This window comes from Podarcis muralis, chromosome 15, assembly GCF_964188315.1.
Source record: "Podarcis muralis chromosome 15, rPodMur119.hap1.1, whole genome shotgun sequence".
In the NCBI taxonomy this organism is placed as follows: domain Eukaryota; kingdom Metazoa; phylum Chordata; class Lepidosauria; order Squamata; family Lacertidae; genus Podarcis; species Podarcis muralis.
This window is the reverse complement of record NC_135669.1, coordinates 12,156,401-12,173,090: the sequence shown is the minus strand read 5'-3', so window position 1 is coordinate 12,173,090 and position 16,690 is coordinate 12,156,401. Positions and strand designations below refer to the sequence as shown.

At 45.7% G+C, this 16,690-nt stretch overlaps 1 protein-coding gene across 5 annotated transcripts in view; it reads left to right on the top strand.

Annotated features, from left to right (window-relative positions):
- Positions 1–16,690, top strand: part of SLC37A2 (solute carrier family 37 member 2) — a 61,027-nt gene that overhangs the window by 29,916 nt on the left and 14,421 nt on the right. For 4 of the 5 annotated variants that reach the window (XR_013390801.1, XM_077919232.1, XM_077919231.1 and 1 more), the window contains exons 6-13: positions 3,125–3,201; positions 4,523–4,689; positions 6,268–6,305; positions 9,017–9,184; positions 10,656–10,746; positions 11,515–11,577; positions 12,708–12,793; positions 14,704–14,752. Coding sequence is in view for 4 of the 5 variants with exons in the window: in XM_077919232.1 (XP_077775358.1) it covers positions 3,125–3,201; positions 4,523–4,689; positions 6,268–6,305; positions 9,017–9,184; positions 10,656–10,746; positions 11,515–11,577; positions 12,708–12,793; positions 14,704–14,752 (739 nt within the window). In the remaining variant the exon portion in view is untranslated. Of the gene's footprint in view, positions 1–3,124; positions 3,202–4,522; positions 4,690–6,267; positions 6,306–9,016; positions 9,185–10,655; positions 10,747–11,514; positions 11,578–12,707; positions 12,794–13,267; positions 13,461–14,703; positions 14,753–16,690 lie in introns of those variants that run through there. The other variant, XM_077919234.1, reaches the window with a different exon arrangement.

Below are 16,690 nucleotides of genomic sequence, written 5' to 3'. Positions count from 1 at the left end.
TTTCCTCCTCCTCTTGCCATCCCCACTGGCAAAAATAAATTGCAATCTCCTTGGGGCAGGCACCTCTCTCCACCATAACCATGTGCACTGATGGAGCAGTATAAAGAATCAAGTACCTGTAGCCTTTATGCAGGACCTGGCTGCCAAGTTTACCCCCTCTGACCTTCCTTGCTCAATGAACTTCTGAGTGAGTGGTTTGCCCCTCCTCTGCTCCATTTGCTTCCTCATGGGAAAACGGTTTCTGATGCTTAGCTCTGAGGATCTCATAGTCACATGCACTGCAGTCTGGGCAAACAGAAACCTGATATATTTAGCCATCGGAATAACTTAGAGAAAGATGCAGTATATTTTCCCATCCCAGCTGAGCCTGTCTGTCTGAGTGACACACACTGCAGTCAAATGAGAGGTTATTGTGTTTGATGACGCAGGAACTCCTGGATGTGGTGCTTCTGTTTTTGTCTGAACTTCTCAGCCCCACTCTTATGCATATTTCAAAATCGATGATTCAGTAAGTTTCCACCCAACCAGTACTACTTTTGTGACGGTCCTCACCGTTTCCAATATCTGCGTACTGGCACTTTATTACCTTAAAAGCGCTGCACCTAAGTACCCTGGCGTTTCTGAGAGATACAGTCATACCTCGGGTTACAGACGCTTCAGGTTGCATTTTTTCGGGTTACGGACTGCTGAAACCCGGAAGTACTAGAACAGGTTACTTCCGGGTTTCGGCGGTCACACATGTGCAGAAGTGCCAAAACGCAACCTTTGCGTGCACAGACGTACCGCTGCAGGTTGCGGACGCTTCAGGTTGTGAACGTGCATCCCGCATGGATCACGTTCTCAACCCGAGCATCCACTGTACTTTGCTTTCTGTTGTTGTTGTTAACAACAACAACAACAGTAATAAAAATTTATACCCCGCCCATCTGCCTAAGTTTCCCCAGCCACTCTGGGCGGCGCCCAACAGAATATTAAAAACACAATAAAACATCAGACATTAAAAACTTCCCTGTCAATGTATATTTTCCAGAGCAGTGTACTTAGTTAAAAACAACCCACATGCAATATGGGAAACACCAGTAGCACACTTGGAAATTAAAAATAAGAAAGAAACAGGCTGGGATCTGACAAACAGCTGAGCTGAAACAGTTTGTACTGAAGGCACAACAGCAAAGAAAGAAATACCTTAACTTGCTTCAATAAGAAATCAGGAAGAGATCCTTTAATTTTCGTTACTTCTGCTCATTGATCAGACGGTTGTTTGGAAATTATGTGGCAAACTTTCTTGTGAGAAAATACATATAGTGAATTGTCATGGGATGACTATGCCAAAGAAAGCAGATCAGGTAATAATAATAATAATAATAATAATAATAATAATAATAATAATATCCTATGAGCCTCTGATGGGAGAGAATTTCAGAGCTTTGGGGTATAACAGAGCATTTTCCTTGTGGACGTCACTTCAATTGCCATGTGAGATAGAATTTTAAGACCAACAATCCCTGGAATATCTTAAATGTCAGGGGACTTACATCTGAAGAGCATGAGTGCTTTTCAACTGATTGATTGCATACCAAGCATTTTTTTTAAAGTTGTTGATCAATGCATGATATAACATAGAATTTAATAAACCGATCCACACTGTGGTAGTCATTTGTATATAAGACCCCCGAACTGCTTCAATCAGTAGCTTCAAAAATTAAGCTTGTGACTGTCCCCTTCAGTTTTGATCTCTGTCACTAAACTTTGTCCCCACAGCTCAATTAACTAAAGCTGTTGGTTTGACTCGAGCGATTCATTGATTAATTAACTTATGGAAAAATCCAATACAAGCATTAGTAAGCAATTTCTTGGAGTGATACCTGCGTCCTTATATAACTCCAGTGAATCATTCCATAATGAGCTCGTTAACACTGTTTCCTGGGTGTGGTCCTTTCTTTGCTGGCTATTAACATAAAAAGCACAGCTGAAACCTGATCAGGAAATCAGGTCTATAGCCTGATGTTATTCCTTAAGCATTCCAAAGATTGTTTATGTTTTCAAGGACATCACATGTCTACCTGCTCTCAAATATTTGATTGCCACTTAAAAAAACAATTTAATTTATACTTTAAAAGCTTGTCTTGAGCAGGCTGTGCCATTGATACCAAGGCCAACCAATCAATGCTGAGCAGCCTTGAGAAGGTTTTGCCATGAAGACTCAGGCCAACCAATCAGCTCTGAGCTCTGGTGGTTTTGTGACAGGTCACAGGGGCTGGCCAATCAACATTGTGCACCTGAAAACCAGGATGGGTATCCCCTAAGCTTGAGTGAAGGGAAGAAAGCTTCACTCCTTAGCATCTCCACATAGTGCTCAGAGAGGACTTTTCCTGAAACCCTAGAGAGCCGGTTGGGCAAGGCGTCCCATTGTTCTTCCTTCCCAATTGAAACTGGCTCTGGGACGAGTCATGATAATCTCCTCCCACTCCTTCATGGATTTAACTTCACAACTGGTTTGGGTGGTAGCCCAGCCAGGTCTTGCTCATCGGGAAGTCTAGAATGAAGAGAGGCGAGATGCATCCCGGAAACACCCCCAAATTTGAGTTGGCTCAGAAAATCAGGGTCCCTGGCTTGCTTACTTGGGAATGAGCAGTGAGGAGGACTTTGTTCCTACAGCTCTTTTGGGGATGTGTACAATCAGTTGCCAGGGGACTGAGTTTAGCTATCCTGATGGTCTTGGTGTAGGGCTAAACTAGATGAGGCACTGTAACACAATAATTGTGTGCATGGCTTTTTAAAATACATCACAGGTGGAAGAGGGGGGCAAGTTGGAATTGGACCATGGCTTAAGGGTACAGTGGTACCTTGGTTCGCAAACTTAATCCGTTCTGGAAGTCCATTTCAAAGCAGCTCTGTGAGGGGAACAGGAGAACTCTCCTCACATTTCCCAGAATTTTTTGGGAGGAAGCCATTATTATTTAAAGCAGTATGATACTGCTTTATATGCATAGTGCAGATGGGACCTAGCATTAGATACAACCCATTATTTTTCTTATAATGATAAGGCTTTGTGCATAATGCTAACTTTGGCTTAACTAGCTGTGTTTTCCCCCCTCTCCTGCTTCTTCCACCCACCCACTAGGTCCTCAATGGCTTGGCACAAACAACGGGATGGCCGTCTGTGGTGACGTGTGTTGGCAACTGGTTTGGAAAGGGGAAGTAAGTCTCGTTTCCTAATGCTGTATCTGTCAAACTGTGTCTTGTGGGCGGTTGTTTTGCTTTCAAGTGCCAATTGCTTAATCCTCATCCCAGGAGGAAGTACCAGATTTATTCCCTTGCCAAAATGGAAAATATCACCCTGCGCTGGAAAATGAGGCAGTGACCTGATTATGGCACCATCATGGGGCTTAAAAAAAATAATGCATATGCATTCCTGCCTTTTTGTGAAAGGCATCATGTTAGATGTTTGATGGTGTGTGTGTGTTTTACAAAATAGCTTTTTGATGTACAGTGGATGCTTGGGTTGCGAACATGATCCGTGCGGGTTGCACGTTCACAACCCACAGCATCCACAACCTGCAGTGGCTCGTCTGCGCACGTGTGGGTTGCGATTCAGCGCTTCTGCACATGTGCGACCGGCGAAACCTGGAAGTAACCCATTCCGGTACATCTGGGTTTCGGCGGTATGTAACCTGAAAAAGCGCAACCTGAAGCGTCTGTAACCAGAGGTATGACTGTACTCCATCCAGAGTGAAAGTACAGTTAATAAACCAGTAATATAAAATCAGTGGCTTGGAGTATCTTCACAACAACCTTGTGAGTTGGCTAGGCTGAGCGATAATGACTTGCATGAAGCCAACCAGTGAGTTTCATGGCTGGGCAGAGATTTGAACCGGGATTGCCTGAATTCCAAGTTTGGCAACCCTCTGCTCATTAAACGATTCTGGTATCAGGCCTGAGCTGTGGACAGCAGACAGGGGTGAGCCCAGGACCTGAGAAGTGGGAGCCATGGGTCACCCCAGTAGTCAGAACCAAAGGGCAAACGAGTAGGGTTGAGGGAGGAGCAACCATGAATCATGGTTTGCAATCAGTGGTCAAACCAGAATGAGAAACCATGGTTGAAGGTGGGTTTGCAGACCATGATTTGTGAATTCAGACATCATGCCAAACCATAGTTTATGTTATGGTAAACATGGTTTGGACACCATTTCTGAATTGAGCCTGAGGGTTTACAATTGGCGATAACAGTCTGAACGAGAAAGCATGGTTTAATATGGGTTTGCAAGCCATGCTTTGTGCTAGCTACGGTTGGGAATGATGTCTTAATGGACAAACCATAGCTAAAGGCACTGTTTCTCAAAAGGTTGCTGTGCCATGGAAGCAGGAGTGAACTTCTGAAGCTAAAAGCTGATAGGAGGGAAACTGTGGTTTGCCAGCTTCATGCTCAGAAACTCAAGCTGTGGTTTTGGTTCTAAACTATGATCGGTGTAGACTTTGGACTTGCTGTCTGAACTGAACCGTGTCTTTTCTATCTTACCAGACGAGGCTTCATCATGGGCATCTGGAATTCGCACACATCTGTCGGAAACATTTTAGGATCCCTGATTGCTGGCGCCTGGGTTTCAAACGCCTGGGGCCTGTCGTTCATCGTTCCTGGGATCATCATAGCCAGCATGGGTGTCATCTGCTTCCTGTTCCTCATTGAATGTGAGTGTATGCTGAGCCAAAATGTCTCCCTGCACACAAACACACTTGGCAAAGTTGGAGGCACTTGCGTACAGGGACACAAACAGGAATGAAGTCTGATGCAGAATTGGCAGCGACAGAAAAAAACACTCCCTTAAATCCAAGAGAGTTCAGGAAGTGTTGCCCTCTCTCTGATTTGACTTCATGATGACGACATTATATGATTATATCTCGTTGTTGTTAAGCCAACTCAGAGTGAGGGAAAAATGTTTTCTGCCCTCACTCTGGAGCCTGGTAGGTAAAACAACTGGTGCCTAGCAAGAGCCAGGACCTCCTGTCACCAGACTCATAGAAGAGGAAGTGGAGACAGTAGCAGAAAAACATAAGGAGGGGCCAGCTTTGTGAAATCTTTTTGTCTCCCCAGCCCCCATCCCGAGCACTCCATTTTGATGCAAAAAAAGTTCTGAAAATAATTTTTGGCTCGGCCCTATATGCACACCTGCCTACTCTTGCTTTGAGAGTGTTTGGGTGTAAGCCCAAGGAAGTAATTTCTGCTTTTATAAAATCCATGATATTTACTTCTGACTAAAGTGGTGGCGCTGCGGGTTAAACCACAGAGCCTAGGACTTGCCAATCAGAAGGTTGGTGGTTCGAATCCCCACGATGGGGTGAGCTCCCGTTGCTTGGTCCCTGCTCCTGCCAACCTGGCAGTTCAAAAGCACGTCAAAGTGCAAGTAGATAAATAGGTACTGCTCCAGCGGGAAGGTAAACAGCGTTTCCATGAACTGCTCTGGTTTGCCAGAAGCGGCTTAGTCATGCTGGCCACATGACCTGGAAGCTGTACGCCGGAAGCTCCCTCGGCCAATAAAGCAAGATGAGCGCAGCAACTGGACCTAATGGTCAGGGGTCCCTTTACCTTTTAAACTCCTTTAGGACCAGGGTGTTAGCCAGAGAGGGGATGCAGTTTAAAAGCAATGCATGCTCAATATGAGCATATCTAGATAACATAGTTGTGGTAGGAAATAGCAATTCACCAAAGTACGGGGGGTGGGGGGAAGAGAAGCAAAGAGAGGACCTGAATGCAAATGTCAGAATTGTCTCAAATAGCCTCATAAAAGCCAAAACAATCAGAATATGCATGTGGCTTATTGGACCATGCAGTATTTAAAAGGCGCAATAGAAACCCAGAGCAGACTCACTGAGGCGGCAGTGAACTAGTCTGTGTCAAATAGGGGGGCATTGCTTTTGACCCACATAGGACTTGAGAAGGGACATCTCTGAGCATCCCTGAATTTCATTTCATCAGCGGTAGACGAGCAGATGTTGCCACCTAGTGTTAGAAAGCACTTTCAGCTGCTTTTTTTCTCTGCCCTGGCACGGATGTTATTTCTTAGGGTGACCTCCTGCAAGAGAGGCTTTCTGTGCCTTCACAGAATAGGATGCTAGATTAGATGGACCACAGGTCTCATCCAGCCAGACACAAATTACCTGATTTCCCAAACTGGAATATATTTGATAAAACACGCACCCCGGTTGCTGCTGTCATCTTGCTCCGAATGAAAGGTGTGCTTTTGTAATATAGTCTCCTCTCCACTTCAGATCCCGAAGACGTCGACTGCAGCCCTCCTCTCCATCACGTAAGTTTTGCACATTCCCCCCACCCACTTATGGTTCAGTCCTATGCACATTTACCGGGGAGCAAGCACCATTCAATTTAATGAGACTTAGACTTTCCTCCACTAACAGCAAACAGCTGTTTCTTCTTCCTTTCAGTATGGAGAAGGGAGGGAGGGAGAAGGAAGTTGAGAGAGTCGATATCCTTTCTTCACGGCTTATTCACAGTGGACTAGCATCATGCGCAGCTTTTATAATTTCAGATTTCAGCTTCTCATACATTGCTTCGGGAGCCCTTTGCTAAAAACTGTAGTAATCTGTGTAATGTTACGGTCCCCTTCTCTGCTTTCGGGTCAAACTCTGTGTTCTTTTTTGCCAAGAAAAAGTTTGTCCTCCAGTCTCTCCCTTTCCCCCCACTTTCGCTTATGGGGGTTGTTAATTACATTGATTTTTTCCAGTTTTTAATTTTTTAAGGAGCAGACGTCTTGCTTTTAACAGTCTCCTTTTATAGGAGAGTTCAGCACTGCCTCGTCGGGGGTTTGGGGCGTTTGCACCGGAGAATGGATTAGCCCTTTTGCGCAGAGGTCCTCCCTGCGTCTTTTTTTAAAAAACGCTTTATCTTTGGTTTTTAGTTTTTGGGAGGCCTCTTTTTTGCTCTGCCTTAGGCTCAGCCCTCAGGATGCCCCCCCCCCCGAGGTCAGGGTGACTTACGCCTTGCCCCCCATTTCTCTCTCCGGCGTTGGGTCTGTCTTGAGTTAGCAGGAGCGTAGATCCCCACCCAATCCTTTGGCTCGCTGCTCCGGAAGCCCCTCATTTGGTTTCCAACCCTCAGCATCTTGCACAGCCCTGCAGTCTCCCCTCTTTACCTCTCTGATAGTTGCTGACGGAGTCTGAGGGAGCTGAGGCTCTCCCATCTTCCTTAATGAGCAACCAAAGTAAGCCAAGTCATTGGGCAAAACATTCCTGCATTGCAAGGGGATTGGATTAGGATGACCCTCACGGTCCCTTCCAACTCTACAACGATTCTGTTCATTCATTTATACCCCTCCCTTCCTCCCAAAGGGCTCAACTGGACATACCTTCCTCACATAGTTGGCAACTCTCAGAGAGTTCTCCTACAGAGAAACCAGTAGGAGAACACTTCAATCTCCCAGGACATTCTATACAAGATCTCAAAGTAGCTGTTTTACTACAAAGGAATTTCAGAAATAGACTGGAAAGAGAAGCTGCTGAATTGCAACTCATTACCAAACTTAAAACCATGGAGAGACCTGGTCTGAACAAAGACATTGGATTCTTATCTCATTATACATGACAAAGCCATTTTTCACCTTCTCACCCCTTGCTTTTTCCTCTAAGACCTATTGCAGTCGTTAAGAGTCGTCAACAGGCTCATCACAGCTATCTGCCAATCACCCATTCCCACCACCCTTCTGAGTAATACCCCTCCCCACCTTCTCACTATATAGAAGGATCTGGCAACTTCTGTTTCAGTGTATCTGAAGAAGTGTGCATGCACACGAAAGCTCATACCAAGAACTAACTTAGTTGGTCTTTAAGGTGCTACTGGAAGGAATTTTTTTTTGTTTTAACTCTCTCCATGTTATAGTTGGGTCATTGAAGCATTCTCCCATCCACATGGGAGCTGCTCCTGCGCAGCTGAGACGAGACCTAACCGGCTCTCTTCTCCCCAGCTAATGGCTGCACATCGAGCTGCTGTTAAAGGGCTGAGGACTGAGCATGCTCAGTAGCCACTGAATGCTGACTGAGAAGGAATGGCACACCCTGCAAAAGGGCATGGCTGGCTAGAGTGCTGGACAGGAGCACCCAACATTGCAACACTTCCCCCCGCCCCATAAATTTATTTATTTGGTTTTTTCAGATTAAAGTTTTACAATCACATATCCAGCATACCACATAAAAACAAGATTCCAAAGGATCTCCTGGACTTCCCTCCTCCCCTTTGTGGGTCCTATTGTTAGTCATTTCCTCCCGCATCTTTTATGATGATCCAAATCTTTTACATCTCCATTGCGTCCAAAATTCACCGTAGACTACAAGTGATATTCCAATCCTACTAACGATTTTAACTGCTTAAAATGGTCTTTAAGATAAGTTATACATTTCCCCCATTCCTTGTTAAATTTTTGGTCTTCCTGATTTCTGATACTTCTGGTCAATTTAGCCATTTCAGCATAGTCCATTAACTTCATCTGCCATTCTTCTCTGGCAGGGACTTCATTTTCTTCCCATCTCTGGGCCAATAACATCTACGCAGTTGTGGTTGCATACGTAAATAGGATTTTCTGCTCCCTTGGGATTTTGGCACCTAGAATTCCTAAAAGGAAGACTTTGGGGGTTTGTTTAAAGAAAAAGTTATTTTAAACATTTTGACGCAGCTCCCACTTGCCTCAGCCCAATCCCTGGTCATAACTGGGAAAGGAGAGGCCTGGCTTGGAAGGAAGTACCATATTTTAGGGGCAGAACATCTGCTATGTACACAGAAGACCACAGGTTCAATCCTTGGCATCTCTGGGGCAGTAGGGGCTGAGAGAGACCCCCATCGGAAGCCCCAGAGGGCTGCTGCCAGCCACTCTAGAGGAAACAGAGCTGCATAGACCAGTGGCCCGACTCAATAAAGAGCAGCTGCTTCTGAGGGAAAGTTCGACAAATAGAAGGGTCATATCTCGATCCAAACTCCTGAGGTGTTTTTATTTGTTTGTGTCTCTCTCAGACCGCCGGTTTGGAAGAGAAAGGTCTTGAGGCGGGCCACTCCATCAGCGATGGGAGCCTAAATATCTCCAGCAACAGCCGAGAAAACATTGTGGACATGTCGGAAGGTAGTAAAGAATCGACGGAAAACCGGGAAGCCATTAGTTTCATTGATGCCCTCCGGATACCTGTGAGTACGACCCCACAGGGGAGGGAGGGTGGGGTGAGTTGTAAGAGGCTAGTTGCAGTGGTAGAACTCCCTTTGTTCAGTTTACAGTGGTACCTCGGGTTAAGAACTTAAGTTAAGTCCGTTCTTAACCTGAAACTGTTCTTAACCTGAGGTACCACTTTAGCTAATGGGGCCTCGTGCTGCCGCTGCGCCCCACCACATGATTTCTGTTCTCATCCTGAAGCAAAGTTCTTAACCTGAGGTACTATTTATGGGTTAGCGGAGTCTGTAACCTGAAACGTATGTAACCTGAGGTACCACTGTACTATATTTATATCCCAGGGTGGGGAGAGAAGACTGGAAATTGAAATTGACAGGTGTGCTGTTGTGTGGATCAGATTGGCAACTACGCACCTGTCAGCTACTGTATAGTAAGAAGATATTCATTCATTCATTCATTCATTCATTCATACCCCGCCCATCTGGCTGGGTTTCCCCACCACTCTGGACAGCTCCCAACAGAATATTGAAAACACAATAGAACACCAAACATTAAAAACTTCCCTAAACATCATTCAGATGTCTTTTAAAAGTCAGATAGTTGTTCATTTCCTTGACATCTGATGGGAGGGCATTCCACAGGGCGGGTGCCACCACCGAGAAGGCCCTCTGCCTGGTTCCCTGTAGCTTCCCTTCTTGCAGTGAGGGAACCACCAGAAGGCCCTTGGAGCTGGACCTCAGTGTCCGGGCTGAACGATGGGGGTGGAGACGCTCCTTCAGGTATACTGGGCCGAGGCTGACAAAAGGAGAAAAGGAGATCGGATCATAAATTGATGCATGGGGGTCCATAGGCATTTATCTAGGGGATGGTAAAGGCAAGCCCTGAATGGAGCCTGGTTTCTCACAAATATATACAGTGGTGCCTCGCAAGACGAAAAGAATCCGTTCCGCGAGTCTCTTCGTCTAGCGGTTTTTTCGTCTTGCGAAGCAACCCTATTAGCGGATTAGCGGATTAGCGCTATTAGCGGTTTAGCGGCTTAGCGGCTATTAAAGGCTTAGCTGCTTAGCTGCTAAAAGGCTATTAGCGGCTTAGCGGCTTAGAAAAAGGGGGGGAAAGCGGGGAGGAAATCACAAGACTCGCAAGACGTTTTCGTCTTGCGAAGCAAGCCCATAGGGAAAATCGTCTTGCGAAGCAACTCAAAAACGGAAAACCCTTTCGTCTAGCGGGTTTTCCGTCTTGCGGGGCATTCGTCTTGCGGGGCACCACTGTATTTAAAACAAAATAGGAAGATGAATGCCTGCACATTCCCCCTTGTATCTCAAGTTCTGTGGGAATCGGTGGCTTGTGATTCAGGGGGGCAGCATCCCCCTTCCCACCCCCACGGACACCCGTACCCCTGTGTCCTGTCTGTTTGGGGCCTTTGTTTTTGCAAAAACTTCCTTTTGTTAACTGCTAATGGTTTTTTTCTCTCTCTCTCTCTCTTCTCTGCAGGGAGTTGTGGAGTTCTCCTTTTGCCTGCTGTTTGCAAAACTAGTCAGTTACACGTTCCTTTACTGGCTTCCCCTCTACATTGTGAATGTGGGTGAGTTGCAAGGAGCTTGTTATGGAGACTCCCAATTTGTGATCTGAGAACCTTCTTAAGGGAGTTTTGCTGGTGGGATTTTCCAACGACTCTGAGCCTCCCGAAGGCTGGCTTAGGTCCATGTCCTACATCAGACCTAAAGATGGGCCCGTTTTTAAGAAGAAGAAAAGGTTTTTTATTTTTTTATAAAGAATTCAGTGGGACCTCATTTTATTTTATTCTACATTATTGATTGAATGGGGGGGGGATCATTTTATGCTCCCATTTCAGCCCCAACAAGCGCTTCTAAGAAAAGAAAACAGGACAGAATTAAAACAAAAGAATTAAATAGAGTTAAAACAAAAGACTAGAAGAGCAGAACTAAAGGCTTCATTCTCAAAGTACTGGCCCTATTTGGCACAATAATGGCTACACTGATTGGAAGTGTCTCTCTAGGGTTTCAGATGTAGGAGATGCCAGGGACTTTTTGCATGCAAAACTTATCCTCTTCCATTGAGCTACATCTCCTGCAGAGAACTGCTTCCGGCCAAGTCAGACCATTGATCTTATCTAACCCAGTTCTGTCGACTCTGACTGGCAGAAGCTTTGCAGGGTCAAATACAGAGGGTCTTCCGCAACTGAGATCTCTTCAACTGGAGGTGTTGGTGATGGTGGAATGAAATGTGGATCCCTTTGCATGCAAACCCTGCACCCCACCCCCCATTTAATTCCATCACATTTTGATCCTCTCTGCTCACCCAGCCATTTCTCCTCCTCTTCTTTTTGCAGCTCATTTCACCGCGAAAAAGGCAGGGGATATGTCCACCCTCTTTGACGTCGGCGGCATAGTTGGTTTGTTGCATCAATTTTCTTTTTTAAAAATTAATTTTAGTAGTGTAATTATATTTGTGTACCTAGATACCAAAACAAAACAAAGCAAGATGAAGTCCGATTATCCAAAGCCAAAGGAAAATGAATATTCAGAACTAATAACAGACAAAGGAAATTTAACAAACTTCGCCAAAGTCAGATACGGCAACTGAAAATCATTGGGTTTCAAGGCACGGCAAATGGGTTTACATTATCCTGGAGCTCATTACTGCAGTAAATTATAAAAAGACTCATTTTTGTCTGCAAATTTATTTGGCCTAACTCTGGAAAAGTGCTTTGACGCTCACAGTGTGTTATTCTTTGAAGGAGAACTACTTGAAAATGATTGAAAGGTGGTATTTAACTCCGAGTAGGCTCGCTAAGATATGTAAGACTGAATCAGATAAGTGCTGGAGATTAAGAGGTTAAGGGAACGTTCTTTCATATATGGTGGACTTCTAAAAGGGTAAAAGAGTATTGGGAAATGATACATAATGAATTGGGGGAAATGTTCAAAAGTACTCCCCCCCCCCCCAAACCAGAGTCCTTTCTGTTGAGGATAATTCAGAAGGAAATTCCCAGGTGTCAAAAAAGGTTATTTATGTATGCCACTACTGCGGCACGTGTTGTTAGCTGAAAAATAGAAAACGAGTGAAGTCCCAACCAAAGAAGAGTAGCAACTTAAGCTGATGGAATATGCGTAGCTTGCAGACAACATATAGAATAAGAGAACAAGAAGAACATACATTTAGAGAAGATTGGAAAACGTTTATTGAATATATGAGAAATAACTCTGTACCATTGAAAACACTGGCAGTATTAAGATAAATTCAACAGTGTAAATAAATTTTGATGGATTTAATAATGGAATACTGAATGGTATAGTTTTTGTAAAATATGCAGGGATTTATGATATGCAAAATGAATCATGGAAGGAGAAGAAGGGAAGCCACTGATATTTTAAGGATGTAAAAATGAGTACTTTAAATTGTAAAACAGAAAATCTGATATTTATTTGGCTTGCCTTTGAGTGAGTTCATGGTTCTCAGACCTGACATTCTCCACCCTTTGCCAACTTCCGAAAGTGAACTGTGACTTTTTTCCCCCTGCAGGAGGCATCCTGGCAGGTCTCATCTCTGACTACACAGGTGGCAGGGGCACGACATGCTGTACGATGCTCATTTTGGCTGTTCCCATGGTGAGTTTCCCTATTGCGCACTTCCAGCTTCAGAGGCAGCAAGGTGATAAACACCAGTTGTGTGTCCAGGCACTTTTAGGCAGTCACTATTTTTGGGTCACATACCCACAGCTTAGGGACGCGGGTGGCGCTGTGGGTTAAACCACAGAGCCTAGGACTTGCCGATCAGAAGGTCGGCGGTTCGAATCTCCGCAACAGGGCTAGCTCCCATTGCTCGGTCCCTGCTCCTGCCAACCTAGCAGTTCAAAAGCACGTCAAAGTGCAAGTAGATAAATAGGTACCACTCTGGCGGGAAGGTAAACGGCGTTTCTGTGCTCTGCTCTGGTTCACCAGAAGCGGCTTAGTCATGCTGGCCACATGATCCGGAAGCTGTACGCCGGCTCCCTCGTCCACTAAAGCGAGATGAGCGCCGCAACCCCAGAGTCGGTCATGACTGGACCTAATGGTCAGGGGTCCCTTTACCTTTACCTGCAGCTTCAGGTTGTGCAATCACAGGTGGCTGGGAGGTCTTGTGCAACAAACCTACTTCCCCAAATGATTGGACCTTTTTTCAAGAGGTGACCGAGAAATGCACTGAAAAGGATGGGATAACACTTGCTTTGGCACGACATCCTCTAACATCCCCACAAATGAATGCTCATGAAAGAGCCAACATCATCTAAGTTCCCTGAGAGCAAATGGAGATGAATGTTCAATAAACAAGTCATCTGGGTGTGCCCTTTGCTTACTTTAGTCGCCATTTTTCTACACCACCTTGTGGTGGCTAGGGCTTATGGGAGTTGTAGTCCAAAACATCTGAAGGGCACCAGGTTGGCAAAGGCTGAACTGGAAAGTAGAGAGGGCAAGGCCAAATCCCAGTGGATCATAGTTTGATAGCCTCTCACCCTTCCTATGCATGACTTGACCATGCACACACGTAATAATGATAATTTATTATTATTTATACTCTGCCCATTTGGCTGGGTTTCCCCAGCCACTCTGGGTGGCCCCCAACAGAATAATAATAATAATAATAAAGAAACAAAACATTAAACATTAAAAACTTCCCTAAACAGGGCTGCCTTCAGTTGTCTTTTAAAAGTAAAATAGTTGCTTATTGCCTTGACATCTGGTGGGAGGGTGTTCCACAGGACAGGCGCCACTACCGAGAAGGCCCTCTGCCTGGTTCCCTGTAACCTCACTTCTCGCAATGAGGGAACCACCAGAAGGCCCTCGGAGCTGGACCTCAATGTCTGGGCTGGACGATGGGGGTGTCCCAGAGGCCTCTCTCAGGCCTCTTAAGCTGTGGTGGTGAGTGCAGGCCCCGCCCCCTAGGCCAGATGGAGTTGGCAGTAGAGGGAGCGGTCCTCCCAGATCTCACAAGAGCAGCAGCAGCAACGTCCCGGAGGCCCTGATGGAGGCCCTGATAGAGGCCCCCAACTTGGCTTCTCGCAGCGAGGGAACTGCCAGAAGGCCCTCGACACTGGACCTCAGTGTCCGGGCAGAATGATGGGGGTGGAGACGCTCCTTCAGGTATACTGGACCGAGGCCATTTAGGGCTTTAAAGGTCAGCACCAACACTTTGAATTGTGCTCAGAAATGTACTGGGAGCCAATGTAGGAGCGGTGTTATATGGTCTCAGCAGCCACTCCCAGTCACCAGTCTAGCTGCCGCATTCTGGATTGGTTGTAGTTTCCGGGTCACCTTCAAAGGTAGCCCCACATAGAGCGCATTGCAGTACACCATACATTTAAAGCACCCCTTAAACACTCATGGCTTCCTCAAAAGATTCTGGGAGCTTTTGTTGAGTTCGCTCAGAGCTGTTAGAAGACCCCTATTCCCCTCACAGAGCTGCAATTCCCAGAGTTCCCTGGGACTGCTTGTTGAACCGCTCTGGAAATGCTCATTCACTGCCTTGCTTTCTCTTCTAGCTCTTCGCCTACAACCATGTTGGCCAGAATGGACTAGCAACATCAATAGGTAAAGTTGCACTACTTTCTGGAGATTTTCACCACTGGCATACACTGGCTTCCACCAAGCAACCTCTGAGCTAGTTCTCACATTGCCACTGGACCCTGATGGTCCCTTTGTTGCTGTTCTTGATTCAGTTTTGTGCAGGGAAATAAATGTTCTCTGAATATATCACCAGGCTATCTGGAGCTGGCAGTATGGTAGGGATTTGAGTGTCACCTTCTACTTTACAAGTGAAGGTGTTCCAGCTAGCAAATTGCTCCACAGACTTGGAGAATATATTTAATCCCGCTCAAGCACCCATCTGCTGCATGAGGGGGCCTAATCCTGCTAGCCCTGCCCAGCTGCACTTGCTACCCATGCCCACTGCCAACACAAGAACCTGCCTTCTGTGGGAATGTTGAGGAAAGTAGGAGAGGATATATTGATTAGATATTATCCCTCCTCACTCACGCTAGTGAGCTAGTAGCAGAGCACATTCCCTTGCACATTGCTAGAAGCAAGTTGGTGGATTTGTTAGAATCGTTTAAGTTGAGCAATCCAGTCTGGCTTGTCCGGATTGGATTGTTCCTGGTAAATTTCCCTTTATTTCCCTCTTAAAAATAATAATAACATGGCAGTCTTCTTTAAAAGTAATGGTAAAGTTTACTTGCATTCAGTTCACAGTAGTATGCATAAGGCAGGCTTTAATCCTGTGGTTACAGTTACATTTGTAGAGAAAAGAAGTCTTCTTTTTTAAAAAAAAATATTTTTATTAACGGTTTCAACATAACAAACCATATAGTTTACATTAATTTCCCCCCTTCCCCCTCCCTTCCATCCTTCCCCTCCCCCTATCAAGGACTTCCCTCAGCTCCTCTCTCTGATTTCTCAGCACATATTATTCTCTGCATGTTATAAAATTTTACATATCCTTACATTATCTATCTATCATGTTATCAACCAATAAATTTGTGTATGTTTATTCGAAACCTGCCAAGGAGTCCAGTTCATTTTGTTGTCTTTCTAGATCATTTGTAAAAAGCTCCCATTCTTCCTTAAAGTCACAGTTGTCCTCGTCCCGCAATTTATGTGTCAATTTAGCCAACTCTGCATAGTTCATCAGTTTTTCTTGCCACTGTTCTTTCATTGGGATTTCCTCATTCTTCCATCCTTGTGCTAAGAGCCGGCAAAAGATGGTAAAAGAGCAGCAAAAGAGCCAAATAGCTAAAGAAGAGTCCAAGAAGAAGATGGCTGCATGACTAGCCCTTTTATAGGGTCTGCTAGGGTCATGCCCGGGGACGTGGGTGGCGCTGTGGGTTAAGCCACAAAGCCTAGAACTTGCTGATCAGAAGGTTGGGGGTTCGAATCCCCTCGATGGGGTGAGCTCCTGTTGCTTGGTCCCTGCTCCTGCCAACCTAGCAGTTTGAAAGCACGAAGTGCAAGTAGATAAATAGGTGGGAAGGTAAACGGCGTTTCCGTGCGCTGCTCTGGTTCGCCAGAAGCAGCTTAGTCATGTTGGCCACATCACCCGGAAGCTGTACGCAGGCTCCCTCGGCCAGTAAAGCGAGATGAGCACCGCAACCCCAGAGTCGGCCACGACTGGACCTAATGGTCAGGGGTCCCTTTACCTTAGGGTCATGCCCATCTACCTGGTTACATATGGGGAGGATGCTCCAGACCAGGTGTGACAGGAAGTCCTCCTGGCTGGAGCAACATACCCCTGTGTGTCCATTCTAGGCAACAGGAAATGTTGTATTTGACTGCTTCAGGGATTACACATCCCACACCTTCTACTTACTGAGTCCAAACATTTGCCCATCTAGCTCAGTACTGTCTACACTGGCTGGCAACAGCTCTCCCCCTAGAGATGCTGGGGCTTGAACCTGGGACCCTGTGCCTGCAGAGCAGGTGCTCCCCCAGGGAGCTACAGCCATTGTTTCCAGTGCACTTTTTTCTTTGACTTAA